This window comes from Protopterus annectens, chromosome 11.part0 (genome assembly GCF_019279795.1).
Source record: "Protopterus annectens isolate FY-2018-M chromosome 11.part0, PAN1.0, whole genome shotgun sequence".
In the NCBI taxonomy this organism is placed as follows: Eukaryota; Metazoa; Chordata; order Ceratodontiformes; family Protopteridae; genus Protopterus; species Protopterus annectens.
Window position 1 is genome coordinate 1,106,750,855 of NC_056745.1, and position 17,259 is coordinate 1,106,768,113.

Genomic DNA, 17,259 nt, shown 5'->3' on the forward strand with positions numbered 1-17,259 from the left:
CATTTATGGTAAGTGTACACAACTGTACTATGTTCTTCATGTTTCACTGTTGCAGTCATCACATTTGGGCTGATTCCCAAAGCTGAGGAAATAGGTGGAAGCAGTCAAGGAAACTAGGGGGTTGGCTAGGATGTCCTGCAAGACTGCAGAGGCAAACCCTGCCTTGGATTTGGAGAAGGGAGGCAGGTGGTAATGTTTGGTAAAAGTGTGAACAGATAGATGTCCAGGGGGAAAACTCAAGGATGTCCCTGGTGGGGACTCCTCTGAGGAAAGCTGCAGATGTGGAGGCTGCTCTGGTGGAGTGAGTCCTGACCCCCTTGGGGGGAAGCTTTCCATGTTGTTTGTAGCAGAAATGGATGCAGTGTGCTATCCATTTGGAAATGGTTTGCTTGGAGATGGCTTTGCCTTCTGCTCATGCAGCAAAGCTAACCAGCAATTGATCAGACTTTCTGAATGATTTAGTCCTGTCTAGACAGAATCTGAGCTGTCTGTGCACATCTAGAGAGTGCAGGATCCTTTCTCCCTTGTTCTGGGGATTGGGAAAAAAGGTGTGCAAATGAATAGATTGGTTGAGATCCACATTGGACACCACCTTGGGCATGAAGAATGGGTTAGTTCTGAGGGACACCCTATCAGCATGGAAGATGATGAAGGGTCCACAGCCATGAGTGCTTGCAGCTCAGAGACTCTTCTGGCTGAAGTGATTGCCAGAAGGAAAGCAGTCTTCCAGGAGAGAAATTTTAGCTCTTCAGAAGAAGCTGGTTTGACAGGGGGCAGAGTGATCTTTCCCCAACACAAAGTTAAGGTCCCAAGCTGGGGTTGGTGCTCTTCTGAGTGGCCTCAAGTTGCTAGCACCTCTTAGTTACTGTTTGATCATAGGGTGTGACAAAAAGGGCTGCTCAGTGGAGAAATGAGCAGAGATAGCAGAGGCATGAATTTTTATAGAGGAGAAAGAGAGGCCACTGTGTAGTAGGTCAGCTAAGTAATCCAGGATGAGAAGGAGGGAGGGCTGTGTTGTATTGGTTCCATTAGCCTGGATTCAAGTGCAGAACCTTTTCCATTTGTCAGCATAAGACTTTTTAGTGCTATGGCATCTGGCCTGATGGATAATATCTAGTACCTGTTTACTGAGCTTGGCAGATTGATCTGGGGTTAGGGAATAAGCCAAGCTGCCAAATTGAGTGCCTGCAATTGGGGATGCATGAATTCCCCTTCCCTCTGGTTCAGGAGATTTGGAATCTGAGGAAGATGCCATGGTGGCATTGGGGACAGGCTGCACAGGAAGGGGTACCAGTGCTGGGGAAGCCCAGTCGGGAGCTATAAGAATTGCCCTTGGTTTTTCCTCCTTTATTTTGAGCAGTACCCTGGGGATGAGAGGTAGTGGCGGAAAGGCATACACCGATAGATTGACCCAGGGGAAGGACAGGGCATCCACTTTCCAAGCCATGCAGTGATGCTCCCTGGCGCAGAATTTGCTGAGCTGATGGTTGGTGTGGGAGGCAAAGAGGTCAACCTTCGGGGTGCCCCATTTCTGAGTTGTTAGAGTGAAGGTTCTTCTGTTGAGCTGCCACTCATGTGGGTCCAGAAGATGTCTGCTTAATTAGTCTGCTAGAGAGTTGAGAGAACCTGGTAGGAATTGTGCTAACAGGTGCAGTTGCATGGCAGAGGCTGTGTGCCAAATGGTCATGGCCAGCCTGCATAGAGGGTAGGAGTGAGTCCCTCCCTGCTTGTTGATATACCACATCACAGTGGTGTTGTCTGTTTTGATCAGGAGAGCCCCTGGGGAGAGAAGGGGATTAAAAGCTATCAAAGCATGCTGGATAGCCATCACCTCTTTTTGGCTAATGTGGAGAGGGATATGCTGTGGGCTCCATTGGCCCTGTATGCACCTGCCGTCCAGGTCTGCACCCCAAGCATAGTCTAATGCATCTGTGAATGGTCTGGGAGGTGGGGGTGGTGAGAAAGGTAGTCCCTTGTTGTGGGAGCATGCTGTTGCCCACCAAAAAAAAATCTTTTCTGAGGCAAGGAATTATAGGTATAAGAGTCTCCAGGTCTTGAGAGTGTTGACACCAAAGGCTGTTTATGTACCACTGAAGTTTCCTCATATGCAGTCTGGCATATGGAATGAGTAGTATGCAAGATGCCATAAACCCCAGAGCTTGCAGGATCTTCCTTGCAGATATCTGGGTCTGGTGGCTAGCTGAGAGAAGTAGGCTGTCAGGAAAATGTGTTTTTCTGGTGTAAGGAATGCCATCTGGGATGCTGTGTCCAGGCTTGCTCCCAGGAAGATAATCCTTTGGGTGGACACCTGTTTGGATTTCATTTTGTTTATTGTGTACCCTAGGGAGGTTAGTAGGATCTTTACAAAGGACAGGTGCTTGAGCAGCTTTTCCTGGCTGTCTGCCTGAATAAGGCAGTCATCTAAGTATGGGTAAATCTGGATATTCCTTTGTCTGCAAAAGGCAATGGCCAGAGCCAGACATTTTCTGAAAACTCTGGTAGCAGTAGATAAGCCAAAGGGAAGCACAGAGAACTGAAAGTGTTGAGATCCTGCCCTGAAATGGAGATATTCCCTGCATGATTCACTGATAGGTATGTGGAGGTAGGCCTCCTTTACATCTAGGGTGGCCAGCCAAGCGTCCTTGGACAGCATAGATAGCAGCTGCTGGGGGGTGAGCATTTTGAATTGTGGGATCACCAGGAAGGTGTTTAGAATGGCTAGATCGAGGATGGGGTGCCAGGTGCCTTCTTTTCTGGGCACCAGAAAAAGTCTGGAGTAGAAACCTTGACCTATCTGGTCTGGAGGAATGTGCTCTACTGCCCTCATACAAAGCAAAGAATGGATTTGCTTTTGAGCCTCTGCCCACTGGTTTGGAGGTAGATCTGGGAACCCATTTGGGGTTGGAAGGGTGTGGAAAGAAAGTTTGTATCCCTGAGACACTATGTTGAGAACGCAGTAGTTATTGGTAATGGTGGCCCAGGTGCTTGCGTGAAGGGAGAGATTTCCTCCTAGGGGTACGTGAAGGTGGGAAGAGGGAGGGGGAGGTGAGTCATTGTGAGTTCTTACCATAAGAGGGTGGCTTACAACTCCCTGGTTTTGAAGTGGAGGTAGTCCACTGCTTAGATCTATGCATTCCCTGTGGCTGCTGTCTGGGGGGTCTGGTTCCCTAGGGCCTGGGCTGGACTGGCTTAGTGGGAGCAGGAAAGGACCAGTGCTTGGTAGGACAATGCCTGCTAAACCTGGGTGACTGGACCTGTAAGAAATCCTTAACTGTCTGCATAGAGTTTGCTTTTTCTTCCATCTTGTTTAAGACCTCTTCTGCCTTAGTGCCAAATAAGTTGTCTTTGTGCAAGGGGGCATCCAACAATTTAGATTTGACATGGTGTGCCAAGGGCTGTTCCTTAAGCCATGCATGCCTTCTAATGACAGATCCAGTGACTGCTGCCCTGCAAGAAGTTTCTAGGGAATCAAAACCATAGTGTAAGGTGCGTTTAGTTACTTGACTTGCAGAATGCATTAACTCTTGTAACTCTTTAGATTCTGCACAAGCAGGAAAGGAAGACATTTTTGTTTGATTAGTTCCAGGGTATGTTTCTGAAATTTTAGCATATGGAACTGACAATGTAGTTCCCTGATAGCAACAGTAGCTGAGGTGTATACTTTTTTACCTCATCTGCCTGGTGCTCCGGAATCCCTATCTGAGGGGGTGAGATTCTTAGTAGAGGCTGCTTTAATCCCTTTAGGTCCTCAAGAAATAACCTCAGGGTCAGCAGTAGGACTTTTAAAAAGAAATGCGTGTAAGTCAGGGACTCTATAATACCTGTCTGGTTTTCTGAGTGCAGGAGGGAGGGTGTCAGGAGTCAAGCTGGATTCCAGAAAAACATCCTCCACAACATCCAGGACCGGGGGGATGGCCAAGGGTCTGTGCTGTGGAAGATCTAAGAATTCCGTGAGTCTCTTTTTAGACTGAGGGTAGTCCTGACTCTCCCATTGGAAATGCTCCCTTAAGGTATGAAGGGTTTCCCCAAAGGAAAAATCTGCTGGGGGAGAGGCTGAAGGGATGGAGTCCTCTGCATTAGAATCCTCTTAAGTAGAGAGGAGTTGCATGTCTCCATATTCAGATGCATCAGAGTCATCTGACTGTTGTTCAGACAAAACAACAGGGACAGATTTCTTTTCCTTTTGGAGGGGGTAGCTTGGCTTCCCCTGATCAGCATGATAAGGTCTTCCGCTATTTTAAGCATTTGAGACTGAGGCAAGGAAGCAGGTGCCTGAGATTGGGTCGTCGGTTTCTTGGGCGTGGTTCGTACTCTGGGCCTAAGAAACTCAGTCATTTTCGAAAGAACGGTAGTCGCGAAAGAAGACGTCGGTTTGTGTCAAGAATCAGTAGTGCAAAGGACTTCCTCAGAAGCTGGTGCCTGCTCAGCGGCACTGAACCCATCCAAGGTAGAGACGACCGCAGGATCCTTAGTAGAAGAAGAGGTTTGCAGCATACCGGACTGTGAAAGGGTCTCAGTAGCAGCCTGCAAATCCACAGAAGCGGGCATCAGGGGCTGCAAAAGCGCCTCATCGAGGACTGGAGAACTGATGACTAGCTTAATGGAAGCATCATCGGCAGGTTTGGACCTGTACAGTCTGTCTCTGTCTTTATCTTTACATTTTTTTGGAAGATCTGCTGTCAGATGGCTTAACAAAGCCATATCGGAATTTGAGGACTGTAAGCGAAAATATCTAGCTACAATAAGGGCCCAATGACAGATAGTTCTGGTGTTGAACAAAGCACTGAAACGACAATGGGGTATGTCGTAGTTTGGGCCTAAACAAGTGACACAGTAAGAATGAAAGTCTCAGTGTGGTATTTGCTTTCCACAAGCGAGGCAATTATTAACTTTTTCTGACATCGGTTAGTCAAAGAAAAAAGGATCCCCAACAGGGTACTTAGCTTTAAAAGACTTCAACTTCAATTTGGTAGATGAAACTCAGGTAGCGGCCAACCGGCACTCATGCGAACTGCTTCTGCTTCGGGCTCCATGGCAAGAAAGACTGATGTAATGGCGTTGGCTGCCTTACTTTATACTACTGATGACCTGACGGTATATTATCATCATATGCAGAGGATGATATACCTGCCGAGGGCTACCCTGACAGAGATAACCCAAATGTGAAGACTGCAACAGTGAAACACGAAGAACATCTCTCTGATGGATGCCTGGATCATGGCCTCTGAGACTGTTTTTTTATATATATGAAATGAATGGGCTGGGAATGTATCTTACTCTGCAGAAGGGTTCTTGAGTACAGTTGATGATTGGCAGGCAATAAATATGGAGGGAAAAGTCTAAGCAAGGATCTGACAGACAAACCAAGTGGGCTGAAAGGTAGCGGCTGAGGTTCATTAAAAATATTAAAAAAATACAAAGTTCTGCACCTGACTCACAGAAACCATGGTGTAAATTATCAGCTGGTTGGAATTAATATGTTGGTAAAAGAACAAAAAAAGGATCTGGGTATGATGACTATACATGGAGTGGACCACCAAGAGCACAGTAAAACAGTGGCAGCCAACAGAATGCTAGGGAGTAACTTCAAAAGAATAGACTTCAGAGATTAACATGTTATGTAATTGAATGTACCCATTCCATAATGCCCTAGTCACAACACACCTTGAGAATTATGCACAGTTCTGAAGGACACACAAGGTGAGGGTATCAGGCTGCTAGAAGGAGTCATGACAAAACCTGCCAGAAGGATGCACAGGATGCAGTGAAAGGCTATGACCACAGGCTAAAGGAGTTAGGGCTGATCTCACTTGCGAACAGAAGAGAACATGATGCGGTTACACATGAGCCTCAGAGAGGTGTTTAGGGATTATCCTGAAGCAGAGGGGTGGTGAAGAGAAACACCAAGTAGCAAACTGTAGGGAATAACTACTCCTTGGATCTGTGAAAGGGCTTCTTCATGTGGTGGACTGTGGACTCAAGGAATGGACTACTGCAATGATTGTAGGTGAAAAATTTGGGTCTATATCACATTGCTGAACTCTTAAAAGATTGAGCATCATATAGTTGACACCATATGATCGAACTTTTAAAAGTTCGATCATTTCAATGGAGATCTCCATACAGTGCGGAATGGGAAGATGTCCTTTTTCTGCACTGACAGTGCGATCTCAGAGTTGGTATATTTAAAGAGCAACCATTCAGGTAGATTTTTTTTCTTTGGTTTATTTTTTTTTATTACATTTTCAAACTTTTAAATGTTCGATCATATGGTGTCGACCATATAACGTTCGAACTTTTAAAAGTTTGATTATGTAATATAGACACAAAAAATCCACACAGGTATTCAAGAGGGTGTGAGACAGGTTGAGAACAGGTGAAGTGAATGACCAGGAACAATGAACGTTAGGACATTTTAATGAAAATAAAGGCATATTGTAGTTTGTCAGCAAGCCAAACACAATGTAATATGATTTAAGAGACATACCAGCACAGAATCCATTAAGTATTTTACTACAGTCATATATGCATGCCAAGGTCTAATTTTTACACCTCTAAATTCATAATAAAGCATGACTTCACAAATGTAGTAGTCTGACTGCAAAAAGGTTTGCACCCACTTATAAAAGAGTGGACCTGTACAAGTTGTGGCTTTAACATTCATTTGTTATAGTTTTGCACTCCACAAATTTGCTGGAATTGAATAGGCTGTTTTTTTTTTTTTTTTGGATTGAAAAGCTAGTGAAGAAGGAGAGCTAAGTAAATCACTTAGAACTAAACAAACTGCAAATAGCACTGGAAGTTGAAAACTGAGCTTAGGAAAGTAGCTGAAATGAGGAATGAGAAGCAAACCTTTAGTGAAGAAGCCCTTGGGCTGACACACGTAAATGATTTTTTTGTGTCCGGTGAAACTCCATCTTCAGTAACCTTCTGACGCTTCTCCGCTGCTTCAGCTCGTCTTCGTTCTATCTCTTCCTTCATCCTCCTTTTCTCCTCCTAAAGTGACAAATAGAAATACAATCCCTAAAACAAGCAAGCTCCTCGCAACCTCTGAAAAATTATTAATCTTCAAGGTTGTCCAGGTCAAAGAAAGTAAAATGCAACAAAATAGTACCCAAATTTTTAAGTCTTGTGGGTGTCATAAAACAGCATAAAAATTATCCTTGACTAATAGTTCTATACCTATTTTTTCTGCCATAATGTTATTACTGAACCCATATGTTAACTCTGCATATGAGGATCTTCTTCTTCTTTCATTTTCTTCCCAGTTAGGGGTCGCCACAGCGGATCACCTGTCCGCTCATGATTGGCAGTGGAGTTTTACAGTGTCAAGTTACCAGCCCAGTGCCCAACCTTCCACAGAAGGTACACACACACACACGCATTCACACCTAGGGCCAATTTAGAGTGTCCAGTCCACCTACAGCATGTCTTTGGGATGTCGGAGGAAACCCACGCGACCACAGGGAGGACATGCAGACTCTGCACAGAAGGCACCCCAGCCGAGGATCAAACTGGAAAACCTCTTGCTTGTGAGGTGGCAACGCTAACCGCTGCACCACCGCGGCCACCCTAAGTCTGCATATGAGGATGAAATACTGAAATAATAAAAGTGTGCTAGTGTTAGTGATATTGTTAATAAACTCATATATGCACATTAGCAAAAAAGAGGAATGTTCCAGAGCTTCATTCTGTGAGATTCACTTAACAAACACTATAGATACTTGTTGGAATGCAGTTGTTTTACAGACAGATAGTCATACAAACAGACAGACAAAACAGACAGTCCCTCCCCACACACACATACAGACACGCTCACATGTGCAAACACTTACCAAGTAAAACTGAACTGAAGTTTTGATACACTGCCTTTTTTACTTAAGCAGGGAAATGTCACAAAATAAACTAATTTGCTGCTTAGCTAATTTAAGGGTTGGTCTATTTTTTTCTTTTTTTCCAGTAGTTCTTAAAAAAAAAACTTCTGGCCAACTGATTTAACTGGGTCTATATCACTTCGTTGAAATAGCAGAAGTTCGAACACCATATGTTCGAACTTCTAACCTCAAAGTCCAAAATCAATGAAGGCTTAGAACAGCGATTTTTTTCCCAAGGAAAAAAAATTGCTGTTCCAAGAAACACGCACACACACACCACAAGCACATCAAAAAAACAGCAATCCACACACACACACTTAAAATCCTACATATAACCCTACACTAAACTATACATACACTACTATCTATCTACTTACCTTAACCCAAACCTTAACCCTAAGGTCTGTCACTATTGCACACTCACCTGACCCGCGCCCTAACCCTCACTCACCTATCCCACCCTAGCCCTAAGGTCTGTCACTATCGCACACCCACCTCACCCGCGCCCTAACCCTAACTCCCCTAACCCGTGCCCTAATGTCCACATAATCGCACATTTACCTGAACCCGACCCGTAACTTTCCACTACAGTGCTGAAAATTGCAAAGCCACAGAAATGGCCCACCGAACTCTTTCACTGGGAAAGAATTCAGTGTTCCGCGGCTTTGCAATAATCAGTTTTCGTACTTCACAGTTCTTACATATGGTGTTCGATCTGCTGAAGTTTTGACAAACTGATAGGAACCTATTTAACTGACTGAATTTTGCAGACAATGGCCCACCAAGTCAAAAACACTCCCTTTAATTGGCACCTTCACTGCAAGTAGTATTTGAAAATGCAAGACATACATAAAAGTTAAGTAACAATATAGTCAAAAGTGAGTAGGAGTACAAGCAGTGCAGATATGTTTTACTACAGAGCTAACTGAATCACATGAAAGAGTAAGTCAAGTATGAAAAGGAATGACCAGTGAAAGCCAAGCAATGTGTAAGAAGATGTAAAGTTAGAGATCTTACTTTGTTGCTTTTACATCAGAAGTCTTATTCCTTGTTACTTCAGAAAAAAAATAGTTGTGTAAAATCTTACCATAACCATAGATGTCCTTCTCTTCCATGTTGAAGTATTCCGTACTATTGGATTTCCTACTCTTGCTACCCAAACATCTGGCCAGTATTCAAAAGCTTGCAGTCACCACTAGGTGCATGGGATATCTAATGTGGCTGGAGGAATGTGGGCCATAAAAGTGGCGTCTGCACACACCAGATCTCAGAACTGAGCACCCCAGTTGGACCCCAGTTCCAGGCCAATCTGTGTAAGCTCAGTGTCATCCAAAAAGGGACCATTTGTGAAGAGGCGGTGAAGGTGGGTGGGAAGGAATACTGCAACATGGAAGAGAAGGACATCTATGGTTATGGCAAGATTTTATACAGCTATTCTAAGTCCTTCTATTCTTATGTCACAGTATTCTGTACTCTTAGGTGAGTGTCAAAGCTCACTGTGAGGAAGAGGGTGGTGGCTTGGAAGAATTTTCCAAAAATCCATGGAGGATAGCCCTGGCAAATGTTGCCCTGGATCTAGAGATTGGTCCAATTTGTAATGTTTGGTGAATGTGTGGACAGATGTCCATGTAGCTGCATCTAATATGGTGGCAGTGTCTAATCCTTTAAAGAATGTTCCTGACAAAGCCATAGCCATAGTGGAGTGTGTCTTAACCTTGGACCCCAAGGATTTCCCATAGTGTGCATAGCAGAAGGCAATTGCCTGGAAATCCAGGCTAAAATGGTCTGTTTGGTTACAGCTTACCCCAGAGCCCTGTTGTAGAAGGAGACAAACAGCTGGTCAGATTTTCTGATATACTTATTCTTGTCCAAGTAGAACCTGAGCTGTCTGTGCACATCAAGGGAATGTAAGACTTTCTCACTGTCACTCTAGAGATGGGCAAACAAGGTGGGGAGGTAAATAGCTTGGTTTAAGGAAAGCTTATTGAACACCTTGGGCATGAAGGAAGGGTTGGTCCTAAGGTTATCATGTCTTTATGGAAGATGAGGAAACAGGAAGTGGCCATGAGAGCTTGTAGCTCAGACACTCTTCTAGCCAATGTCATGGCCAATAGGAGTACTGTTTTCCATGTGCAGTGTTTCAGAGAAGCCTTGGAGGCAGGTTCAAAGGGGGGCACTGAGCTTCTCCAAGATGTAGTTCGGGTCCCAGGGAGGGGATATAGGTTTCCTGGGGGTCCTGAGGTGTAGCCCTCCCTTTAGGAACAACTTTGCAAGCGTTCTGGAAGCCAAATGGGGTTCCAGAGGCAGACAAGCTGAAATGGCAGCTAGGTGAGTCTTGATGGAGGAGTAACCCTGTCTGCAAAAGTTCACACAGATAGGACAGCACCAAGGGGACATCACCCTGAAATGGGGCCAACTGACTTTGGACACCATATGGAGAATCTTTTCCATTTAGATATGTAAAATCTCCTAGTGTTAGGTTTCCTGGCCTCCTGCAGGGCTGTAAGCACATCCTCATTGTATACATGTCTGTAAGGGATCAGTATTCTATCACCCACAGGGTAAGCTGTAGAAATTACCAGTGTGGATGGATTACAGATCCCTTGTCCTGTGTGAGAAGGTCCACTCCGTGGGGTAACGTGTAGTGATTGGCCTTGGCTAAATGCAAAAGGAGGGGGAACCAGTGCTATCTTGGCCAAAAGGAGGTCATGAACAAGAGTTTTGGTCTGTCCTGCTGAATTTTCAGTAGGACTTTCTGTAGAAGTGGGAAGGGGGAGATGCATAAAGAAAAGTACAGTTGTGTACACTTACCATAAATGTAGATGTTCGAGTGTATTCACTGTTGCAGTCATCACACTTGGGTTATCTGCCTGCAGGTAGCCCTCAGTCAGCCCGAATACCAGAGACTTAGTATTTCTGCATCGGTTGCTGTCGCTCCAGGACTGACATCAGGTCATCAGGGGTATAAAAACAGGCAGCCAACAGAATTACATCAGTTTTTCTTGCCACAAATGTCAGGAGCCTCCCAAACAGGGAGCTGATTTATGGTGGGGAAAATACCACCAGTAAAAAGTAAATACCAATACCAATACCCCAGAAGGGGTTAGTAATAGCCATAGATAGGAGAGAGAGAGAGAGAGAGAGACAAAGTACAGTTGTGTACACTTAACATAAATGTAGATGTTCAAGTGTATTCACTGTTGAAGTCATCACACTTGGGTTATTTGCCTGCAAGTAGCCCTCAGTCAGCCCAAATACCAGAGTCTTGGGATTTCTGCATTGGATGCTGTCACCTCTTCCATGCCGTCAGGTAGTCAGAGGTATAAAACATGCAGCTGATGCCATTACATCAGTTTTACTTGCCCTAGATGTCAGGTGCCCCCAAAATAGGAAGCTATTGCATTGTGTGGAACACCTCCAGTAAAAAGTAAATACCCCTGCCATAAAAGAAGGCCATAAAGTGGATAGGTAACAAGGATAGAGAAAACCAGGGGGCTGGAGGGAGGGAAACCAGGACTGCAACAGTGAATACACTCAAACATCTACATTTATGGTAAGTGTATGCAACTGTACTATGTTCTTCATGTTTCACTGTTGCAGGCATCACACTTGGGTTGATTTCCAAAGGTGAGGAAGTGTGGAGGCAGTCAAGAAGTGTTGGGGCTGGCTAGCAGGCCTTGTAAGACTGCTGTAGCAAATCCAGCTCTGGATTTAGAAAAAAATAGATAAGTGTTAATGCTTGGTGAAGGTGTGTACAGAATTCCAGGTTGCAGCTTCCAGGATGTCCCTGGTGGGACTCCCCTGAGAAATGCTGTAGAGGTTGAAGTAGCTCTAGTGGAATGAGTTCTGATCCCCAGAGGGGTAGGTTTTCCATGGTGCTTGTAGCAGAAATGGATGCAGTATGCTATCCATTTGGAAATGGTTTGCTTCGAAATGGCCTTGCTCTCTGCCCCTGTAGCAAAGCTGACTAGTAGCTGGTCAGATTTTCTGAAAGGCTTAGTCCTGTCAAGGTAGAACCTGAGCTGTCTGTGTACATCCAAGGAGTGCAGGATCCTTTCCCCTCTATTCTGAGGATTAGGGAAAAAGGTTGGCAAATGGATGGATTGGTTTAAAACAACACTGCATACCACCTTGGGCATAAAGGAAGGGTTAGTCCTGAGGGAAACCTTGTCAGCATGGAAAATAATGAAGGGCTCCATCGCCATTAGTGCTTGTAACTCAGACACTCTTCTTGCTGAAGTAATAGCTAGAAGTAAGGATGTTTTCCAAGAGAGGAATTTTAACTCTGCTGAAGCAGCGGGTTCAAAAGGGGGAAGTGTGAGCTTTTTCAGTACAAAGTTAAGGTCCCAGGCCGGGGTGGGAGCTCTCCTATGGGGCCTTAAATTGTTAGCTCCTCTCAGGAACTGCTTGATGAGAGGGTGAGAAAAGAGAGAGGGCTCAGTATTATAATGAGCTGAGAAGGCATAGGAATGAATCTTAATGGATGAGAAGAATAGACCTCTGTGGAGCAGCTCTGTTAGGTAATCAAGGATTTGAGGTAAGTTGGGCACAGCTGTGTCCTTTCCTTGAGACTGACTCCAAGAACAATATCTTTTCCACTTTTCAGCATAGAATTTCCTAGTACTAGGCCTTCTGGCCTCAAGGATGACGTCCAGCACCTGTTTGCTGAGGGATGCTGGTGGTGTATTCATGGGATAAGCCAGGCTGCAAGGTTTAGGGTTTGCAGCTGTGGATGCAAAATCTGTCCCTCCTGCTGGGACAGCAGAGAGGGGGTCTGCTGTAGATGCCAGGGCAGCACTGCTGTCAGACTGCGTAGGAGTGGGTACCAGTGCTGGCGTGGCCAGTCTGGGGCAATAAGGATTGCCCTTGGCCTGTCCTGTTTGATCTTGAGTAGTACTTTTGAGAGGTGGGGCAGAGGAGGAAAGGCATAAATTGAGAGGTTTTCACATGTAAAGGATAGGGAGTCTACCTTCCAGGCTCTGCTGTGAGGGTTCCTGGTGCAAAATTTGTTCAATTGGTGGTTTTGGGGGGAGGCAAAAAGGTCCACCTCTGGAGTTCTCCACCTCTGGCTTAGAAGTTTGAATGAGTTGGGTTCTAGTTTCCACTTGTGAGGGTCCAGTAGATTTCTGCTTAAATTGTCTGCCAGTGAATTTTGCTTGCCTGTAAGGAATTGAGCTTGTAGGTGCACTTGGATCCACAAGGCTGTGTTCCAGCCATGGCTAACCTGCACAGTAGGTAAGAATGAGTCCCGCCCTGCTTTGTCTTTATCAGGAGCTGTCCTGGTAGGACAAGGTATTTGAAGACTGCCAGAGCATTCTGTACAGCTAGCATCTCTTTTTGATTTATATGCAGGGGAATTTGTTCTGGGCTCCATTTGCCTTGAATGCATTTGCCTGCCATGTGAGCCCCCCCATGCATAGTCTGATGCATCTGTTGTCAGGGTTTGGGCAGCAAGGGGTTGAGTGAAAGGAAGTCCCTTGTTGTGGTTGCATTCTTCTGCCCACCAAAGGAACTCTGCCCTTAGACAAGGTATGATAGGAATCACTGTTTCCAGGTCCTGAGAATGTTGACACCAGAGACTTTTTAAGTACCACTGAAGTTTCCTTATATGAGGTCTTGCATATGGAATTAGCAGAATGCATGAGGCCATGAACCCTAGGGCTTGCAGTATTTTCCTTGCAGATAGCTGGGTTTTGTTGGCCATTAGTTTGAAATAGTTTGTCAAATGGGCCTGCTTTTCTGGAGTGAGGAATGCCATCTGGGAAGTTGTGTCGAAGCTTACTCCCAGGAATGCAATCTTTTGAGTGGGCACCAGTTGTGATTTCTTTTCGTTGACGGTGTACCCCAATGAAGTGAGAAGGCTTTTTACAAATGCAAGGTGCTGAAGTAGCAATTCCTGACTGTCCACCTGAATCAGGCAATCATCCAAGTATGGGTAGATTTCAATATTTCTCTGCCTGCAGTATGCCATGGCTGGAGCCAGGCATTTTGTGAATACTCTGGGCAAAGTAGATAAGCCAAAGTGAAGTGCAGAGACCTGATAGTGCATAGAGCCTGCCCTGAAATGTAGATATTTCCTGCAAGACTCCATTATGGGGATGCGCAGATAAGCTTATTTTACGTCTAGGGTGACTAACCAGACATCCTTGGCTAGCAAAGGAAGAAGCTGTTGCAGTGTAAGCATTTTGAATTTTGGGGCCACCAGAAAGGTGTTGAGGATTGTTAAATCCAGGATCGGGCACCAAGAGCTCTCTTTTCTGGGCACCAGGAAAATTCTGGAGTAGAAACCCTGTCACCTTTGTTCTACTGGAACAGGTTGAATAGCCCTGATATGGAGAAGGGAAAGTACTTGCTTTTGAGCCTCTGCCCACTGGTTTGGAGGAAGGTCTGGCAACCCGCTTAGTGTTGGCAGTGAGTGGAAGTAAAATCTGTATCCCTGGGATACAATGTTTAGAACCCATCGGTCCTCAGTTATGGACATCCAGTTTTTTGCATGAAAGGCGAGTTTTCCTCCTAGGGGCACAAGTACTTGGGCATGGCTGGGAAGGATAATTGGAAAGTCATTGTGAACTTTCTTACCACTCCATGGTTTTGAGGTGGAAACACTCCATTGTTTAGATGTCTGCATACCCTGAGACTGTAGTCTTGGTAGTCTGTTTCCCCTGGGTGTGGACTGAGAAGGCCTGAGAGGGACTGGAAAGGACCAGTTTTTTGAAGGCCAATGCCTACTGAATCTAGGTGGCTGCACCTGTAAGAAATATTTGACTGTTTGCATAGAGTTAGCTTTTTCTTCCATCTTTTTAAGAACTGCTTTTCTGCCAAACGCTCCTGATTTAATGGAGCATCAAGTAATTTTGCTTTGACATGGTCAGGCAAAGACTTGTTCTTTTAGCCAAGCACGTCTTCTCAGTACAGACCCAGTGACAGCAGCCCTGCAAGATGCTTCTAAGGCATCAAACCCACATTGCGAAGTACGTTTACTAACTTGGTTTGCAGAATGCATTAACTCTTGTAAATCTTTATTTTCTGTACAATCTGAAGTAACACCATTTTTTGTTTAATTAGTTCCATAATATGTTGCTGGTACTTCAACATATGAAACTGGCAATTTAAAGCCCTGATGGCAAGAGTTGCAGAGACATAAACCTTCTTACCCCATCTGTCTAAAGTTCTAGAATCCCTGTCTGAAGGGGTAGGGTTTTTGGCTGTAGTAGCCTTAATGCCTTTAGGTCCCTGGGAAATGGTCTCTGGATCCGCAGTAGGATTGTTAAAGAGAAATTTGTGAGAATCAGGTACTCTGTAGTACCTGTCATGTTTTCTAGGAGCTGGTGGTAAGGTGACAGGAGTAAGAGTGGACTCCAAGAAGACATCATCTACAATATCCAGGACAGGAGGTATAGCGAGAGTCTTGTGCTGAGGCAAATCTAAAAATTCCCTGAGTCTCTTTTTGGACTGAGGATAGTCCTGACATCCCCAGCGGAAATGCTTTCTTAAAGTATGCAAGGTTTCACCAGAAGAGAAATCCTCTGGAGGGGAGGCAGAGGGAATGGATTCCTTTGCATCTGAATCCTCATAAGTAGATAAGGATATGTCCTGGTAACCAGGAGGGTCCGAGTCATCAGACTCCAGGTCTGTAGAATCAGAAGGAAATTCAATTCTTTGTCTTTTGGTAAGGGAATAAGGTCTTCATCCATTCTAAGCATTTGTTTTTGTGGCATGGGAGGATGAGCATGCACTTTGGACGTCGGTTTTCTAGGTGTTGTGCGAACTCTGGGCCTGAGAAACTCAGTAGTTTTAGTAGGAAATGAAGTTGTCGGTTTAACATGAATATCAGTAGGTCGGCATACACCCTCAGAAGCCTGTGCCTGCACAGCGGCTCTGGACCCATCCAAGGTAGAGACATCCGCAGGTTCCATAGTCAAAGAAGCATCTCGTGGCATACCAGACTTTGAATGGGTCCCGGCAGAGGCCTGCAAATCTGCAGAAGCGGGCATCAGGGGCTGCAAAGGCTCCTCACTGAGTACCAGCGGACTGGCAACAAGCTTAATGGAAGCGCTGTCATGAGTTTTTGACCTATGTGTCTGTCACTGTCTTTGTGCTTTTTCAGAAGATCGGTAGTCGGATGGCTTACCGAAGCCATTTCAGAATACAGAGAATGAGAAAGAATTTAGCTACAAAAATAGCCCAATGATGAATGGTTTGGGCATTAAACAAGGCACAAAACCAACATCTCAGGATGTCATGGTCTGGGCCTAAACAGGTCATGCAGTAAGAATGAAAATCTCTATTAGGTATTTGCTTTCCACAAGCAAGACAATTGTTAATTTTGTCTGACATCGGTTAGAGCAAGAAAAAAGAATCCCCAATGGGGTACTCAGCTTTAGAAGACTTCAGGTCTGAACTTGAAAAAACTAAGAATTCAGGTAGAGGCCGACTGACACTTGTGAACTGCTTCTGCTTCGGGCTCCTTCTCTGCAAGAAAGACTGATGTAATGGCATCGGCTGCATGTTTTATACCCCTGACGACCTGACGTCATGGAAGAGGCGACAGCATCCGATGCAGAAATCCCAATACTCTGGTATTCGGGCCAGCTGAGGGCTACCTACAGGCAGATAACAAAAAGTGTGATGACTGCAACAGTGAAACATGAAGAACATCCAGGGAGCTGGAGGGAGGGAAAAGTACAGTTGTGTACACTTACCATAAATGTAGATGTTTGAGTGTATTCACTGTTGCAGTCATTACATTAGGGTAATCTGCTGGCAGGTTGCCCTCAGTCAGCCTGATTAACAAAGTCTTGGGTCCTGTGTCGGTTGTTGTCCCTTCTTCCATGACATCAGGTCGTCAGGGGTATAAAACATGCAGCCAATGCCATTACATCAGTTATTCTTGCCCCAGATGTCAGGTGCCCCCCAAATGGGGAGCCAAATATTTAAGTAATTAAAAACACAAAAATATACCTCCAAACAAAAGCAAATACACCAAAAAGACTTTTAAGCAGAAGGAAAGTAGAGGAATAGTAAGAGAAAAACAGGGGGTTGGAGGGAGGGTAGCCAGGACTGCAACAGTGAATACACTCGAACATCTACATTTATGGTAAGTGTACACAACTGTACTATGTTCTTCGTGATTCACTGTTGCAGTCATTACATTTGGGTAGATTCCCAAAGCTATTGTTGGGAGGATGGATTTATACAGCATTTGGACCAGCTATAAGGCCCGGCAGGACAGCAGTGGCAAAGCCAGCTCTGGATTTAGAGAAGAAAGGTAAATGGTAATGTTTGGTGAACATATGAACTGAGCTCCAGGTAGCAGCTTCTAGAATGTCTCTGGTAGGAACACTTCTGAGAAAGGCTGTAGAAGTAGATGCAGCCCTGGTGGAAT

The 17,259-nt window shown here is 44.9% G+C and overlaps 1 protein-coding gene across 10 annotated transcripts in view; it reads right to left on the bottom strand.

The window, feature by feature from the left end:
* CALD1 (caldesmon 1) overlaps positions 1 to 17,259 on the bottom strand; it is a 1,713,117-nt gene that overhangs the window by 253,359 nt on the left and 1,442,499 nt on the right. Inside the window, exon 11 of one of the 10 annotated variants that reach the window (XM_044088461.1) lies at positions 6,853 to 6,996. The exons of the other annotated variants lie outside the window; for them this stretch is intronic. Within the exon in view, the coding sequence (XP_043944396.1) occupies positions 6,853 to 6,996 (144 nt within the window). The remainder of the gene's footprint in view (positions 1 to 6,852; positions 6,997 to 17,259) is intronic. 10 annotated transcript variants of the gene reach the window in all.